This window comes from Sesamum indicum, linkage group LG15, assembly GCF_000512975.1.
Source record: "Sesamum indicum cultivar Zhongzhi No. 13 linkage group LG15, S_indicum_v1.0, whole genome shotgun sequence".
Classification (NCBI taxonomy): Eukaryota; Viridiplantae; Streptophyta; class Magnoliopsida; order Lamiales; family Pedaliaceae; genus Sesamum; species Sesamum indicum.
The window spans coordinates 331907-349152 of NC_026159.1; the positions used below are offsets into that span (position 1 = coordinate 331907).

Below are 17246 nucleotides of genomic sequence, written 5' to 3' on the forward strand. Positions count from 1 at the left end.
GAAAGAAAATAGATAAATAAAAATAAATAAAAAATATAAAAAAGTGGGAAGTGAGACACATGCCTACTGCCTATTTATGAGAGTAGTGAATAATCACCTATCAAATTTGTGAGAGGACATTAATTAATTCGATGTCTTCAATTATAAAATAGTGTAGATGACTTGTATATGTAATAGATGGATTTTCAAATGAACACAAGAAACATTGAGGGAGGCTCAAGGTACGCTACTAACAGCATTGTTCTCCTCCAATAAAGAACCTAACCGTAGGGTGTTGCCTTGCGAAATGGATTTTTCGATTTGGTAATCTTAGTCTAACTCGGGTCTGATTAATTCTAAATTAATTACTCATAAATATATTAGTATATAGTTCAAGAAAATTGATCAAAATGTATCATACGATTGATTGGTTTTTGAGAGAAGAATTTTTGTATTTGGAATTATGACCTCGGTAATGCTACAAACCACAAGCAGGTTGATATGACGCTCAGCATAACAGTTTTGTGTCTTGGTTGAGATAAAGATTGAAAGGAAGGAGGTAGGGATAGCTTAGGTAGATCCCTAATATGAGACATTGCCGTTTGACATTCCAAGAAGGAAGATAACAGGAACAGTGAAAAGGCGGTGGACTAGAATCCTAATATTCTAATGATGTCTTTTCCATACGGTATCTAAATATGCTGGCCCTACTTCAGTCAAAGATAATGCTACCATTCTTCCCGGGTCAAACTCCTCATACTCGATTTCTCATCAATTCGCTTGCTTAAGGAATAGACACTGTAAACTCAACAGATTTAAAGCAGAAAGGAAAGATTACCTGCCATCAGCTGCTTGAATGCCTTATCTCCTGACTCCATTGCTTTTGCCCAAAGAATATAGAAAAACCTCTCTGCAAAGGAAACATATTGCTTTTATCTTGTATACACTTCTCCACATGCATTATTTTATCAATTGTTGAATTGATACCTGTTCAATACATTGCCCATAACGGGTATGTGCAGCATGACTAGTTGCATCAAGATTCGAAGGGCACACTGCACAGTCTCATGTACATGCATTGAACAGTCATAAGGCATTGAACACCACACTTGCATGAAACCATTTGGTATACTGATAAAGTTGGATTGGGCAGCATAATTATCATATTGAATCCCATCTGTACACTTTTAAAAAACCTGGACATGGCACCAAATGCATGAACGTAAACATCCACTTACAAAGAACGAGGTATAATCAGTATAACTTAGGCATGATTTGTTAACTGCTTTTCTGCCTCACAATAAACAAATAAAGTAGCAGAGTGATTATAATTACAGGCTTTGCTAATTCCTGACAACTGTTCGAACAAATTTTCCATAAGAGCAAAGATAAAAAGAGCCATGCAGACTTCATATTTGCATATACAGTAAGGAGCCAGTTGCCAAACTCCAAATGTGTGTGTGAGAGAGAAGAGATGGTAGGATACGACAGCAAGGACATATTCTAGCAGCCCAGATGTGGGCCCGAAAGCATTTGGATTGCCACGAATGTTTTGTGTGAGCCTGTTTTGGGGTGGTACTAGCAGGTGAATTTTAGAGAAGATGACACCGACACCCAAGCAACTAATGACCTTGAGGAATCTTTCAAACCTAAGTAGGCCAAAAAAATCAAAACAACAAATATAAATACCTTCACATTTTCGTTCCTTCCAAGCACTCCAAACTCTGGAATTAAGCTCCAGTTCAGTACGACACAATCAGTCAATCATGGACAGCAGAAAGGAGTCCTCAGAGAATATGAGGTAACTTTTTATTTCATGCAATGACAAGCCATCATCAAATATACACTGATACATCAAATACTTGCCTTAATGAACATAAGTACTAGTGATGGCATGTTAACGCTAATTGTTTTGATGCTCAGGAACAAGTGTGCTGCATGCTACAGACAATTTAACAAAATGGAGCATCTGGTTGAACATATGAGGATATCATTTCATTCAAATCATGAACCCAAGTGCGGAATTTGTCAAAAGCATTGTCGTTCATTTGAATCTCTAAGGGAGCACCTCATAGGTATTCTTCAATCTCCTCAAAACTATATTATGCTATAAATCATATGAGATTGAGATTCTAATACATGGTGATTTCCCTACCAGGACCTCTGCCGAAGGCAGAATGTGAAAGGGTATTCAAGGAACGAGGATGCGACCTTTGTTTAACTATCCTTGGTAGCCGCTATGCTCTTCAGCTCCACAGAGAGAAATGCCAATTTTCACGTGGAAACAATGTAAAAACAATCAAACTTGAACGAGAATACCTCACTGCACATTCTCCTGTTTGTATCTATATAATTTTTTTCCTTGACTGAATTAGGGTCTGCTATATCGGATGGCTAACTTGGGCATTCAAGATGAGATGAGGATTGATAATAGCAGAGCAAAAGTGGTTTCACTTGCTTGCAAAATGGTCGGCGGCGGCAGTGATGGCTCCTTGGATCTTTGTGCAAGGGTCTGCCTCATTGATGAGCATGAAAAGATAATCTTTCAGACATACGTCAAGCCACACCTTCCAGTCACAAACTATAGGTAATGAGTTTCTGCTTGAAATATATAGTATTATGTCAATCAATAGATTCCAACTAGAACTAAGATATTTCAAAATGTTTACAGGTATGAAACAACAGGTATACGACCAGAATTTTTGAGGGATGCAATGCCACTTAGGCAAGTCCAGCGGAAGATCCAAGACTACTTATGCAATGGTGAACCAACATGGCAGATCCGTTCTAGAGGCGGAAAAGCTAGGATCCTTGTAGGCCATGGACTAGATCATGATTTGAAATGCTTGGAAGTGGAATATCCAGCAATATTGATCAGGTAAGCTCATTCAGCTGAAACAGCATGGCCTTAAAGGCCTTTGGATCACAATTTTGTTTACATAATGTTTATCTGAGGTTTTCTGAATTAAGATTGAGCTGTTAATAATTATGTTTTCAAGGAAAAAAAAATTCAAATGCTATCTCAAATAAATAAGTTTTCCCACAGTCTCATTAATCTACATTTTTTTTTCTACAGGGATACAGCAAAATATCCTCCATTGATGAAGACAAGCAAGCTCAGCAACTCACTGAAATATTTAACAAAAGCATACCTTGGGTAAATAGCTCTAACTCATATTTTGTCACTTAAAAATTCTGAGTCAATGTTTCATACATATAGATATGACATCTAAAGGTATGAATAGCTTACACTCTTATTTTGTCATTTAACTTCAATAATCCTGAGATAGTCAATGTTCTGTGCATATAGATATGACATTCAAATTGGCATACAAGATCCCTATGAAGACTGTGTTGCAACAATGAGGCTGTATATGAGAATGAGATCACAAGCTCATAAGGTTGAAGACTATCCTATGGCTTCAGATCCACAAAACCGCAACAATTTTGCATCATGGAGGCAAAGCGAGCTTGAAAGAATGACTCCAGAAAAAATGTTGGAAATATCAAGGTCTGATTATTATTGCTGGTGCTTAGACTCCAAATTAAGCAACTAAGTGCGGAAGAAGATAAGTTATTCAATGAGGCTGAGACATACTTATGGAGGGACATCCTTACACTGGCAGCACAGTACTAGCATGATAATAAAACATGCAAATTTATGATGCCGCTTATGGGATATGTTTACTGTTACGTACTAATGCATTTTGAATTAGTTCACTCAACAGATTTATGTGTAGCATCATAAGTTACAATAATGTCATTACTATCTCTATTTTTTCATAATTATATTTCACTAACAACAATAACCCCAAAATAAGAAGCAAACAACTAGGAGATACGATGTGGTTTGTATTTTTCTAAGTACTTCCTCTGAATGCAATAATACTTATTATATATAACTTGAAAAAATGAAGCATGTGCTAGAAATAAATGACTTTTTGTTGTTTTGAATCTTTTCACGTATATATGCACCTTGAAACTTGTATAGTTGCACCATATTGCTTATACCAAAGTGGGGCAGTATAGGTAAACTGAAGCACTTATTTTGTTGTTGGCCTTTGCCAATTGTTTATTGTATGCCTTTTCAGTAGCAGGAAAACTATTGCATCCTAAATGTGACAAACTTTGCGCTAATATACTTCGTGATATTAATAATTATTTCAGCTGATAACATGTAAACTTTGCAAAATTTAACATTTCCATCATTTAATTTGTCTATCAGAGAAAAGAAATTCTAATCTAGAAAGCCTGATGCAGCAAACCACCAAGAGTTCCACCTCAATCATATAGCAAATCTCCCTTTCTTTCTAATATCTGAGATTGATTCCTCTTTTGAAACGCCAATCGGTATATAAATTCTACAAGTACAGCCAAACAGGCAGAGGCGCATTTCCTTCCATGTGCATATATGCATGCACAAGGAAACTTACATCTAAACCTAAACACATAGTTACATATTACATGCATAGATCAAATACATAATACATGAATAGATCAAATTCGTGTACATCATCACGATCCCATCCTTGCCAACTACAATAACAAGACATATGCAGCTGCTACACGTAAATATTGGCCTACACGGGGACAACGAAAATACAAAAAGAAATGGAGCGAGATCACAACAACTCGACTCTAACTGCATACTCAATAAAATTACTAAATTACCCCATGAATAATTGAAAATTGCAGCAGATGAACTGAACCACTCGTATTTGTATAAAGATACGTATTATTATTTAAACACCAAAAAAAAAATAAAAGCACAACCGTAGAATTTTACCATCAACGATAACCCTGTTAATCCTTGGAATAAGCAACCATGCCGTCTGCAAGACCATTGCCTGCTGTCTCTGTCATTTTGCTCGCATATTGAAATTTGGCAGTAACTACAGCTTAAATATGCAATTCGAGCACTATGAGTGAAGAAAAAACAGGCACAAAAATAGAGAGTTCCAGTTCTAGAATTACTGGCTCGATTTGTACGATCACATGAAGAAAAAACCAAAAAGAAAGAAAAAGATGAGTCGAGGGCTTGGTGGGAACGGAGCTTTTGGGTGATCATCTAGCGCGCGATTTGTGCATTCATTTTTGAAAGTCAAGTGAAAACGTGGAATTCTCTGTTTTAATTCTCTACACCTGAAGATCTTACCGATAACGTGATCGATGAAGGCTGATTCCTTGTATTTAGGGCCCGAAATTCTTGGGGTCTGAGTTTAATTCAACATGGGTTCTTCGATATGGGCCGAGAAAATTTTCGCTCTTTTCAATGTAGATAATAAAGAACTGAATTACTGTGTTATGCGACAAATTGCAAATATCATTATAGAATTTCGAATCATAAATGTTGGAAATTTAGGAAAAGATCATAAATAGTTCAGAATAATGAGATCTAATTCTTGCGTGAATAGTTTTTTAAGATTCACTAATATGCGGATAATTCCTGATGCCACGATAAATTGGGCCAAGTCAAGTTATCAGACCCACTGAACCAGTCTCCAAAAATTGGACCCAATCTTCCCAGGAAACAAATCCAGAAGGCCGAAAAAGCTGCAGCCCCCTAAAGTAAACTGCTAGACGATGATCCAAGAGAGATGGGCCATATTTACATTCTTAGTTCCCAACACCTGGCCTTTCTCTGAACAATCATCATAAATCTCCCATAAATTTCCTTTTGCCTTTTTTAATAATGTTTTTATAAGCGGAGAATTCTCTCCTCTTTACGTCTGGGGCTGTAAATGAACCAAACACAAGTTCAAATTCCTTCGAATAAAATTATATTCGAATTTTATTTGGTTATTTTAATTGAGTTCTAATAAATTTTAATCGGATTAAATATGAATCAGACTCGAATAATTTATTATTTTTAAATATATTTTATTATTTTAGCTCGAAACTTATTGTACAAGAATTTTTTGGTTCAAATTCGATTCGTTACATTCAACGAACCAAAGCTTTTATGGACCGACTTAAAGATTGAATAATTTGATTTATTTTTTAATTCTATTTAACTCTTATTATGTCTCCATCATAATTTTCTTTTTGAGATATAGAGCTCATTATTAACTTAAACATAAAAGTGCTAATTTACTTTCACAGTATCTCCTTCTATTTAAACTGTAGTGAGAGTGAGATGTCAATGAATGGAACTTGACTTGGAGTGAGAAATGCTCAGCAGGTCATTTCACATTTTTGAAGGTGACATCACCAATACTTAAAAGCACGGAGTCATATTACAATCTGTTCATTGAAAATCACTATGCTTTGCTGGTGTTATCCAAACAAAAATCTCAGCACATTAAATATGTATATACAGAAAGGAGAATTCAGATGAATAAGTTCTCTGCTGCAGACAAAATTTACTACATATTTCTTGGGAGGCAAGAGGCAAATGGTATTCATATGGGGAGTTGCAACCTACACGGTTTTGGAGGTGCAAAGAGCATAGCCAGAAATGAGAGAACTAGAGGCCAGGGCAACAAACGCGAGGAACGACATTGATATGGAAGCCGTTGCCATATCTGGGAACTTGTCCTTTCCCCAATTCAATTGCCAGTCATCAATCCGAATAGTGGCCGATGAAGATGCTGATATCAGAAGATAAGCAATCATCTGCCACCACGAAGAAAGCCCACAGTCAATCTAGTGAGTTTGCATTGAATCACACTGAGTAATAGGCAAACCAAACAACAAGAGGTTACAGGCAATATGTTAGAAGTTTCTGAAATATAGTTAAAACCGATAGATCTCCCTATCAAATATAAATACTCATTACTGGAATTAGGGTGCAATTTGGTTGTTGCGCATCATTTCGTTTTTCACTCTCTAGACTCCAAAATATGGCAAGATATAAAGCATCACTACTGTCCAGACAAAGACATCAAAACAATGAAACAAAGAAAAAGCGTGAAAACCAACTGGCATTAAGCATTGAATCCAAGACCTACAATGTAAAAGATTAACCAAATCTAGGCATCAAAGAGGACAGAACAGGACGGTGAATGGATTCTCCACTTTTTCTCTCTTTTCTCATTTCACCTTCTCACGTTAGGAAATTCCCATTAGATCACAAGAAAACAGAAACACTTTTCTTTACAGCACTAGTACTAAAAATTCCTGTGTAATTCCTCAAATTGTAAATGTTTATCGATAGACTGGCAAAGTGGTTCGAGAAACAGATGGTCCCCCATGCTAATTCCCCTCCATAGCGTATTCCATGGAACACTCACCAAAGTAAGGCCCACATACCCTCAGAAAACCTTTTTAGGCAAGTCAAGCAGATGAATTCAATTAGAAAACAACCACTAATGTCATTCCAACCTCATCGGACTCGAGCATCGACGTTGACAGTCAGAATTAATGCCTTTCATTCTATTACTTCATTAAACTGTGCATTAATGGATTCTTGGGGATGTTCTTTTTTCCCCACTAAGTGTAAGAATATACAGTGGCAACTGTAATAATCAACAACGCTATAGACTCTTGTTGCTTATTTTTGTTCATGTAATAATGGATCACAATTCATGATGTTAATACAATCATGAACGTGCAGTCTCCTGTAATCAATTGCCCTTCACAAGTTAATACAAGAATGAAGCAGGTGAAGGATTCAGCTGAAGAAAAAGGTGTATTTCTCCAGAAAGTGCAAATATTTGCTGAAATACTTAAATCATCCAATAGGAATACCAATACATAAGCATAATATAACGTTAAAAACTTGCCTGATCAACTGCAAAGTCGAAGTAATATCGGAGTCTCTGATGGTGCTGGACAATATACTTTCCGGTGGCTAAGCTATATGATATATCGAATGCCTGAGCTGCTGAGTACACAAATCCGATAACATTCACAGACATACAGTACCTGCGAGATCCCAAATTCGAATGTAATAGGCTGAAACAGTACCACAAAATTGACGGAGAGAAATAGGGATTGAGAACCGAAGATTTGAAGCTTATTGGTTTCAGAAATACTTCGATTAACAATTAACTTTTCATCAATTGATATCCCAGGGTCGTGATTCTAAGAATTCAAATATATGAAATCAATTGTACCGGAATTCTTTGTATCGCTCAAATGAATCAAGAGCCCAGCCTTGATTTCTGTCAGCTGCCATCACTGAAAACGAGACCAAGCAAAACAAGAACCCAAAAATCCTGAACCCCAGGGCAGCTCTTTTCACCATTTTCTCTCGTTTAGCTCTCCTCAATATCGACAGCGATGGTCTGAACCTCCGCCGACCGCTTCCGTCGCCGCCGCGATCCTCCACCACTCCGCCAGCTGGATCGGTCTTTGGCGCCACTGCCTTAGGCTCCTCCGCTACTGCCCAGTTCGCCACGGCCTTAGGCTCCTCCAAGACCGCCCTGCTCACCACCGCCATGGGCTCCTCGATCACAACCTTGTTCTCCATAGGCTCCTTAAACACATCCCTGCTTACCACCGCCGGCGGAGGCTTACTTTCCGGCGACTGAGGTTTTCCATCTTCCGGGAAGGACCCATGACTGTTATTGACCGGCGTATGATGGGAGGAAAGTGAATGACTACCAAGCGAGCTCCCCGGTGAGCCCACCGGCGGCGACAGCGAGATATGTTCTCCACTGTTTCGTTTGGAGTGAAGTGGAGAGGAGTAAGAGTCCGACGGTAATTTTCCCGGCAATCCCACCGGCGGCGAGAGCGAGATGTGTTCTCCACTATCTTGTTTGGAGTGAAGTGAAGAAGAAGAATAGTCCGACAGTGATTTTCCCGGCGAACCCAGCGGCGGCGAGAGCGAGATGTGTTCTCCACTATCTTGTCTGGAGTGATGCGGAGAGGAGTCAGAAACTGAATCAGGGGCGGGGGAAGTCTTTTGTTTATTTTGGTTTTCCATAATCTTTGTCGACCTTTTCCGGTGTGGTTTGGTGAAGAGTTGGAATGAATTATATCAGATGGTGAGATTTTTCTATTATTATTGTTTTCTTCTCTTTCTAGCTTTTGGGAGGGGGGCGGCGGGCACCGATGGTGACGGTCTCGGAGGTTTGTTTTTAAATTTTAGGACAGACCAAGAGGAGCTCACGGTCACAGTAATAAAATGGGCTGTTGAGTTGACCGCTTCGTCACACTGTCAGGTTCAGGTACTATTGGGTGAATGCCTGCGTGGATCTACACTACCTCGTCCAAGGTGTATACACTGATTTCAATACTGCTGCCAAAAGTTGCAGCGTTTGTTCTTTCAACTAATTTATTATTTAATTAATGTGGTGAAATGAAGCATATCGCACTTAAATTTTTTTATGCATGTTGGATTCCCAAAAGTAAGAATCCTTTTGCACGGAGTCCCGGACGTAGCATTTTGTGAAGAATAGTGAGAATAACAGACGTATTTTAACTGAAACTGATATAGAAAACTGTCATGATACAGCTAAAATCTGTAGACGATCCTATGTGCCTAAGATGTGGTGAAGAATTCGTGTGCTTCATAGTATTTGTCTAACACAATATTATGTAGAGGGTGCACAGGTTCTAACAAATTAGAATAAGGGCCCATTATATCCCTTGGCAGAGGTGGAGAATCAGCTTCTTTTATGTTGCTATGCTGGCAGATTGATAATCCGCTTAGGACATAACATGTGTGATAGTGGTCTCTCCGTTTTCCCGGCTTGTCTCTGAAACCTGCCTCCTCCTGCATCAACCACATCTTATGAGAAATCTTCTCCAGAAAATTGATAGTGTGCGTCTGCAGGGTAGGGGTTAGCTTGGATTTACATATAGATGACTGTAGCATTCATTTATTGAAGTGTGAGCAGAACAAGAAGTTTCTGCAAGATAAGAACTGCAAGTTCGACACGTTTAGAAATTAAGAGAGTCATAACTACTTGGAGAGCTTGAACTAGAACTTCTGACATTCTAATTGGCTTTCTGGACATCCATCGAAGTCCCAGATATCATTTTCACCACTTGATTAGTTATAATATACTAACAATCACTTGGCTAGAGAAGATTGGATTCCCCTTTGGACAATCCCTGGACAGACACCATCAGAGGGGGCAAAAATCGAGCAAATCCCTATGTACTACAAGATTGAATATACCTGTGAGCAAAGGAGAATATATTGCTGCAAGGCCATGCTGTTGAAAAGAGGTGTCATGCCAATGGCCCCTTTGATAAACTTGTAACCATTATCATTCACCCCTATGGCAGCAGAAGCATTGGATTTTCCTGCATCAAGGAGATAAAATGGATACACATGTCTATGAGAAACGAGCTGCAACTACATGAAAAGAGGATCTTAGACAGACACAAGGATAAGCAAGATGGTTTCTAAATAATATAGTAAGTATGCAAAAGGAATGAGAGGCAGCTGACCACCACCATCACCATAATTTGCAACTGAGGAAAAAGAACATTGTAGAAATAGTATGCAAGCAAACTTCTCCTCACCTTCTTGCATGGGCTGGCTGCTATCATTTTCTGGGGAAGCCGCCCCATCAGAGTATGGTTCTCCATCAGAGTCTGACAAATCATTGTCACTTGCTGTTCTGCAGTCATATTTGAAGGTATTTGGCAGGCCCAGTTGCTCATTGACCAACAAATATAGTCGTTGAATAATTGCAGCAACTCCTCCCTGGTTGCAGGTTATGTATCACTAACTATATCTAATATCTAAGTGACATCTTATTAAATTTAAAATAATTGAGAATCTCCGATGGCAAACAACTAAATGTAAAATAGTATGGATCTCCAATCACCTGCCAAAAAGAGTAGCAGCCATCGACCAACTTATTCGTTCTGCCTTGAAATCCACATTCTACTCCTTGCCTGAATACCACCCAATCCTGGAATAGCATTGATAAGAAAGAATTAGAGCCAATAATTAATCTAAATTTAGAAGGAAGATGCTCATTCAGTATAGGAGAAATTGTTGATTACATCCCTTAGCAAAAAGTACTGATAACATAAAATATGGCCAATTCACATCCTAAAGATAGTCTATAATTTGCGAAGTCAGTATCCACACTATAGATTTTGAAAGAATACAGTGCTCCAAATTTGCTTCATGCTCCTAACACATTGCCAATCAAGGTGTCCACCCAGAATGATACTGTATCAATATCGATATTCTACAACCCCCAATGGGAAGGATCTTCATATGTAAATATCAAGAAAATATGAAACACTTTATACCAAATATTTCTTACTTATAGATAAGAATTACTTCACGGTCAGGCAAAACACACTATTCTTTAAGTCTAAAGAGACAATCAGAGAAAAGGAAGCTTGTACAAGACATCCAATCTAAATGGAAGAAGGGATACTTACAATCAGTCCAGGCAAGTCCAAACGATTAACCTCATTGATTAGAACCATTGCAGCCAAACCACAGAACGTGTACCTAACAAAACATGGCCAGGACAAAGGGCTCTTCATCAAATTAATGTGAATCTAAAAGCAAACTACTTTACATAAATAAACCAGAACTGGATGAATATAAGCAACATTATTATGGTAAAGGACTTACCCACCATGAGCTTCTGAGCCCGGCTCACCAGCAATTCCTCCTTCATGAGTCTGGCAACTGTGATAGGCAGCAATGTCTATACCCTCAGTAATGAGTAAGATCATACAAATACTTCTTGTGCAGCAAGAATATGAAGGCCATTTCTCATATCATATAACATAAGAATTCACAAACAAGAAAGTAAATATCAAGTAAACAATCAAAACGAACCTTAAAATGTAATCTCCAACACTTTGAATCAGCCTATCATCCAAGATATTAAGAACACTGGCCACCTAAATGAAGCACGATTCTCCAAAGTGTAAGAGGAACATGCTAGAATGAATAAGAACTTAATAAATCAAACCTAGTTACAATGCACTTTTTGTAGGTTACATAGGCTTATGACTGCATAAAAAGGGATTATGCCAGCTCTTCGCCTAATCAACAGTGATCATAAGCCCAACTATGAAGTTCAGTAATGATGAAGTTTAACAGAAGCCTTAATGACAAGAGAGACCTGACTAATTTTCAGATCCTCTGGCCAATTTTCTGTCTCTATTTTCCATATAAGAAAGCAAAAGAAACATCAGCTAAGGCTCTATGTAGTCCCAAGACTAAAGATGTAGTGACTATAAGGCTAAGCACCCAACTCTTGCTACCATCACATCATGCTTGCAACTTTACTTTTTAACAATTAGACCTGTTTCAATGAATAATTTGTTAATGATGTCTCTTCTTCAATTCTTTAGGTAGACAGCCAAAATATATAAAAATAGAGTGCATAAAATTTTCAAATTCTTGAAATTTACATATTTAGGATATTTTTGAACAAATGAACTTAAGGCTTCAGTAATTTGGCATGGCATGCACGCAATTTTGCCAACAAACATTTAGAGCCCATCGTTTCTAAAAGCAGAAACAATAAAACAAATATCCAGCAATGATATAATCATGCAACTTCTATTGATGAATACTATTCACATCAGACGGAACTTCAACTTACAGATATAGCAGTATAGCAAGCACGGACATCAACTTCTCCGCCATCATGCATCCTAAAGGGAATTATGATTGAGAGGGGATTGAATTTTACAAACAAAAACATATGTATCAGACTCAATTCATTGAACAGGAAGGGAACATCCATCAGCGGATCATTGGTAAGCAAAAACCAGTCACCCATGATAAGGTTTTAATATGAAGACAAACTTCTCCAGAGGAACTACTACCATGCAATACAAGCAAGAATGTCTGTATACCTGAAGCCACCACTTGCATCCTTCATTCGCAGCAAGAATGCATATAACTTTTTCCTGAAATAAAGGAGGTTTAAACATAAAAATATAATATAAAAATATAGTTTATACACAAAAGGATCACAAAAAAGAATGGATTCTCCACCTATCGATTGATGACAAAGATCTCTGACCACCCACTGTAATAAGTGTATTAACTGCAGCATAAGTTGTTGCCAGATGAGGCATCTAACAGTAGTAGGAAACAATCAGTTTAATTATCTGTCAATTTGAGAAATTCAGAAAGAATAAAAACATTAAATCCAATTTATTTTTCAAGAATTCTTTCTGGTATTTTTCATTGCAAACAACTCATGTATAAAGTCAAAGATTTCCAATACTCAAGTACTGGATCAGAAAATCAGGGACCAAACACATGAATAATTTAAAATGTAACTCTATCACATGATTTCTGTCACCAAGTTATACAAAATCGGTGTTTGTGTAAATTGAAGGTATGCTACCACCTGTAATCTCTGTTCTCTTAGAAGATTACCTCGTAGCTAGAAGTAATGATAATTCAGGTAAAGATAAAAAACAATTTAAATAGCATGCCAGTGGTTTATCTTTCACATATTTCCTTATTCATTTATCAGCAGGTACTGGAGGTTGTATTATCACCACTGGAGAGAATATATCGTTCAAGTTAAGTTTGCAGTATCCATGTAACTTTATAGCATCATAAACTTTTCTTCATCTAACTTTTGTATGCTGTACATGGTTCAGGATGAACATTGAGTGTGATGCTGAGCAAAAAAATTCCTTCTTATTTCATGTTTTCTCCAAAGTCCTTTTTTTTTCCCGTATGATTCCTGATCAAAGTTTAAACAATGCAACTCTAACATGCTAAAGGCAAGAGAGGTGGAAAAGGAGTGGAAAAAAAGAGAGAGAAGAGATAAAAGGAACAACAAATGCAACAGACAAAGATAAACCAACAAAATCAAAAGATATTGGTCCAGTCAATCTTAATAAGCAGTTAAAAGATGATCGAAAATTTGACAAAATAATCTTACCTGGCCTGGTCCACCACCATAGCCACCATTTGGGTCCTGTGGTAACATTAGACCAAACTAGAATCAGAACAGATGTAGAAATTTCAGAGAACTTTATGAGGTGGACAAAACAATCTTTGAAAATTGGCTCAATGCCAACAACACTCAACAGCAAATTAGAACATCAAATTTCAGGATCCACCATGCACTGGGACCTAGGTGGATCCTGGTGCTATAGTTAGTTACCACAAGCAACTAGGAGAATACAGCTGAGATGTTAAAAAACAGCCTCCATCTGCACAGCTTTATATCTAAGACTGTCCAGGCCATACTGGAATGCAATTTGTTTCTTTGTTTTGTTCTGCAGTTAAGTACAAGCATTTTCTGATTCTGATTTCTGAATCAAAGTAAGTCGTGTGTTTAGCTTCGGAAATCTTTCATATACCAAGCTGAAAATCTTGTTGTTTTGCAAATTACACTGAGCTATTCCACCAGTGCATTTGAGGTGTGGAAATAAGAGGGTCAGACTTCAGAATATATACGCATAGAAATAGAGAAGAATGTCATTTGACATGGTAACAAATCGCTAAATTTACAGATTCGACAAGAAAAGCAGCTGGCTGGAATATCAGCAGTGCAAACAGGAAATTCTGGCTGACTTCAGCAGCATGCTCATACTTCATAAGAGTATGCCTAAATATAGAAATGACAAAGTTTGTGGAAGCAACAAGCATTAACATGAACTAACTAGAACCAAATCAGACCTGGCACTGTTGGAGAAAATCAACTACGCCATTTTCCAGTTTGTCATCTAGACAATCGCCCAATAATGCAATTGAGTGTATGATCCAATAGCAGAGCCAAGGTCGGCTGTGAATCAGCAAACCGATAAGATCTTAGAAGCTGTACTTAAACAGGAAAAGGGAACTTCTCAAAACATGCTTTCCACGAGCGATAGTTTGTTACTGATAACACCCAATGTCTATAAGTAAATGTTTATATCTCAGAATATCTTGCTGCACATATGTTTGATACATGATACAAACAAGTAATTATGGGTTTTTCATGCCTAGTCATTGATTTATTTCAAGTGAACACTGACTAGTTTTACATCAAATTCAAGGGGAAACACACATACATACACACTCTGTAGAAAAAACTAAAGGAACTGCTAGTATACATGTTTTTCTTCCGCTTGTAACTTTGTATATAAATAGATTTGGAGAAAGGGAATACTTAGCATCCAAAACCGTAAAATTCGGGCCGAGCTGTTTGAGACTCTTGGTGAGATACTCAATGTGGTTATCACGTCGAAGCTCAAAGCTACCAGTTCCACAGTTCAAAACATACCAAAACAAAATAGTAAAAGAATCAGTAAAGTTTGAAGTTAAGGAACTCCCAACAACAAAAAAATCAACCAATAAACTGATTCTGAGAGATAAAACCCTAATTGCAGTTGAATGGCAGGAAGCTAACTTGACGGATTGAGCATGAGGAGGGAGGCGGAAGACAAGATCGTAAATTCGGAAAACGTGATTCTGAACCATCCACTGCTCTTCCTGAGTTTTGGTGGCCCTAATATTCTCCATTTCAACGACCGCCGGTGGCTACAGCTATTGCGGTGGCGGGGGCTGCTTCCGATACTTGAAGCGCGAGACTTTGCTTTGTACAGAAAGGATGAAGTAATGATAATAGCGACTATACTTGCCTAAGGTTTGTTACTGGAACGTCGAGTGAGCGCGATTCCGACTTTTCTACCGGGCCCGGGCCGGCGGAAAATGATAGGCGCGGTAAAGTAGACTTGAGTAACTAATAATTCTAAATTGATTTTCAATATGAATTTTAATTTAATTTAATTTAATTTTATACTATCAATAAATTTGATGAATTATAATTAATTTAATAATTTATTTATTAGATAAAAATATTAATCATATCATGACTGTGTAATTTTTTAAATTATAAAAAATTTATTTATAATTATTAAAAATGAAAAGATAAAAGAGTAAAAAAGAAGCTACCCTCTAAATTATTTGTTGCTAATTTCGACATCTTTAAATGCACTTTTGCTTGATGAAAATATTAATAATACAGGAAAAAATGTCAATAATTTTTCATAATATTATAAATTAATAAATTATCTTTCTATAAAAAAAAATATCTTTATATAAGAAATTATACTAGTGCAAAATTTCAAATTATATATAACACTTGTATTATTCAAATATATGAGTCTATGTTTTGAACTATTGTATAGTAGTTATATAACAAATTCTATTTTTCATAAAAGAAAAAATATATAGGAGATTTCAAATTTGGATATGATACATTGTATTTCACCCAAACCTCAATTTCAGACAAAATTGTTTGTGATAGGCCTACGAACTCACAGTCAAAGGTTGCATGACTGATGATTGCGTGTGTTGACGGCACAATAGCTACTGCCTTCGTAGCCTGTTAACTAATAAACTGACAATAATACCATAAATAATTCCTCTTTCATGGTACCTAGACACCTTCATGCTATCCTCCATCCATCATCACTTTAATATTTCACAATCAAATCCTATGTTCCTAATTATGCTATAAATGAGAGTGTAAAAGCTGTCAATCATATGTGGAGCGGAGATTCCATGATTCCAGAAATTATGATTCAAAATTCATTTTATTTTTGAGATATTGTTTATGTTGTATAATAAGGTTGATTAGATTAAATTTATTTAATACTATTAATTAATGTGTGATTATTATAATGATTTTTGTGAAATATTAATATTCGACATAAATGGTTATAATCGATCTATTTCAATTAATAATAATTTATCAATTGACGTGGATGTAGATTGTATGCGGGATTTAATATAATAGACTCGTCAACTATTATTTTTAAAGACTAAATTGAAAACACAAGACATCAATCACAATATAAGTGCTGAGTGTTATTTTCTCATTTATTATCTCGCTCTCGAATCACAACCCCATCACTAATAAAAGACATCAATTTGAGCACGCTGCTGCACTAGATTGACATTTTTGTGACAATTATATATATAGTGTAGGCTCCACCTGATTATTATGATGGAGATGTTTTATAGCCGGTTGATATCCAGATGAAGAGTTAATGGAGATGTTTTATAGCCGGTTGATATCCAGATGAAGAGAGAAGGAAAAAAAAAAAAAGGAAAAAAAGAAAGCTAATTAGTATATGTATAGATGAGTTTGGAGAAATGACCTTTTACTCTACTCAGATCTTTTGCAAATCTATGGACTGATCATTCCTTCTTTAAAAGCAAAATCTGTTCAAAAATGGACTAAGTTCATTGTCTTTAATTAATCAAGTAATTTTGTGATATATTTAATTAATCCAAACATTAGTATCCAATGAACATTCTGCGCTACGAAATTGTAAAATTGCCGCACGTACTACTTCTAACTTATCATTCGCAGTCACGTCCGATTCATTTAATAATTTTATTTCGTACAATAGCTGAGGTCAAAATA

At 36.7% G+C, this 17246-nt stretch overlaps 3 protein-coding genes and 1 long non-coding RNA gene across 5 annotated transcripts; 1 reads left to right on the plus strand and 3 right to left on the minus strand.

Moving 5' to 3' along the window:
* On the minus strand, window positions 403–5251 carry LOC110013163. The gene is made up of 3 exons (XR_002288325.1): window positions 4766–5251; window positions 967–1175; window positions 403–889 (listed from the first exon to the last, which is right to left on the minus strand). It is a non-coding gene; the product is annotated as an uncharacterized LOC110013163 (long non-coding RNA).
* Window positions 1704–3822, plus strand: LOC105177135 (apoptosis-enhancing nuclease). Of its 2 annotated transcripts, XM_011100178.2 has the most exons (7): window positions 1704–1780; window positions 1903–2054; window positions 2138–2268; window positions 2355–2566; window positions 2651–2857; window positions 3056–3136; window positions 3290–3822. In XM_011100178.2, exons 1-7 carry the CDS (start codon window positions 1746–1748, stop codon window positions 3534–3536), a joined length of 1065 nt encoding a protein of 354 aa, XP_011098480.1. In that variant the 5' UTR covers window positions 1704–1745; the 3' UTR covers window positions 3537–3822. The 2 variants fall into 2 exon arrangements, with proteins under 2 accessions (XP_011098480.1, XP_020554670.1); XM_020699011.1 differs by lacking the exon at window positions 1704–1780 and having other exon boundaries at window positions 1814–2054.
* LOC105177136 (CASP-like protein 4A3) lies at window positions 6187–9032 on the minus strand. Its single transcript, XM_011100179.2, has 3 exons — window positions 8037–9032; window positions 7704–7845; window positions 6187–6594 (listed from the first exon to the last, which is right to left on the minus strand). The coding sequence occupies exons 1-3, from the start codon at window positions 8846–8848 to the stop codon at window positions 6400–6402; spliced, it is 1149 nt and encodes a 382-aa protein (XP_011098481.1). The 5' UTR covers window positions 8849–9032; the 3' UTR covers window positions 6187–6399.
* Window positions 9324–15511, minus strand: LOC105177137 (protein farnesyltransferase subunit beta). Its single transcript, XM_011100181.2, has 14 exons — window positions 15222–15511; window positions 14982–15068; window positions 14510–14615; window positions 13767–13802; window positions 12860–12942; window positions 12718–12771; window positions 12462–12513; window positions 11687–11751; window positions 11477–11533; window positions 11278–11350; window positions 10707–10793; window positions 10399–10582; window positions 10049–10176; window positions 9324–9640 (listed from the first exon to the last, which is right to left on the minus strand). The coding sequence occupies exons 1-14, from the start codon at window positions 15332–15334 to the stop codon at window positions 9407–9409; spliced, it is 1359 nt and encodes a 452-aa protein (XP_011098483.1). The 5' UTR covers window positions 15335–15511; the 3' UTR covers window positions 9324–9406.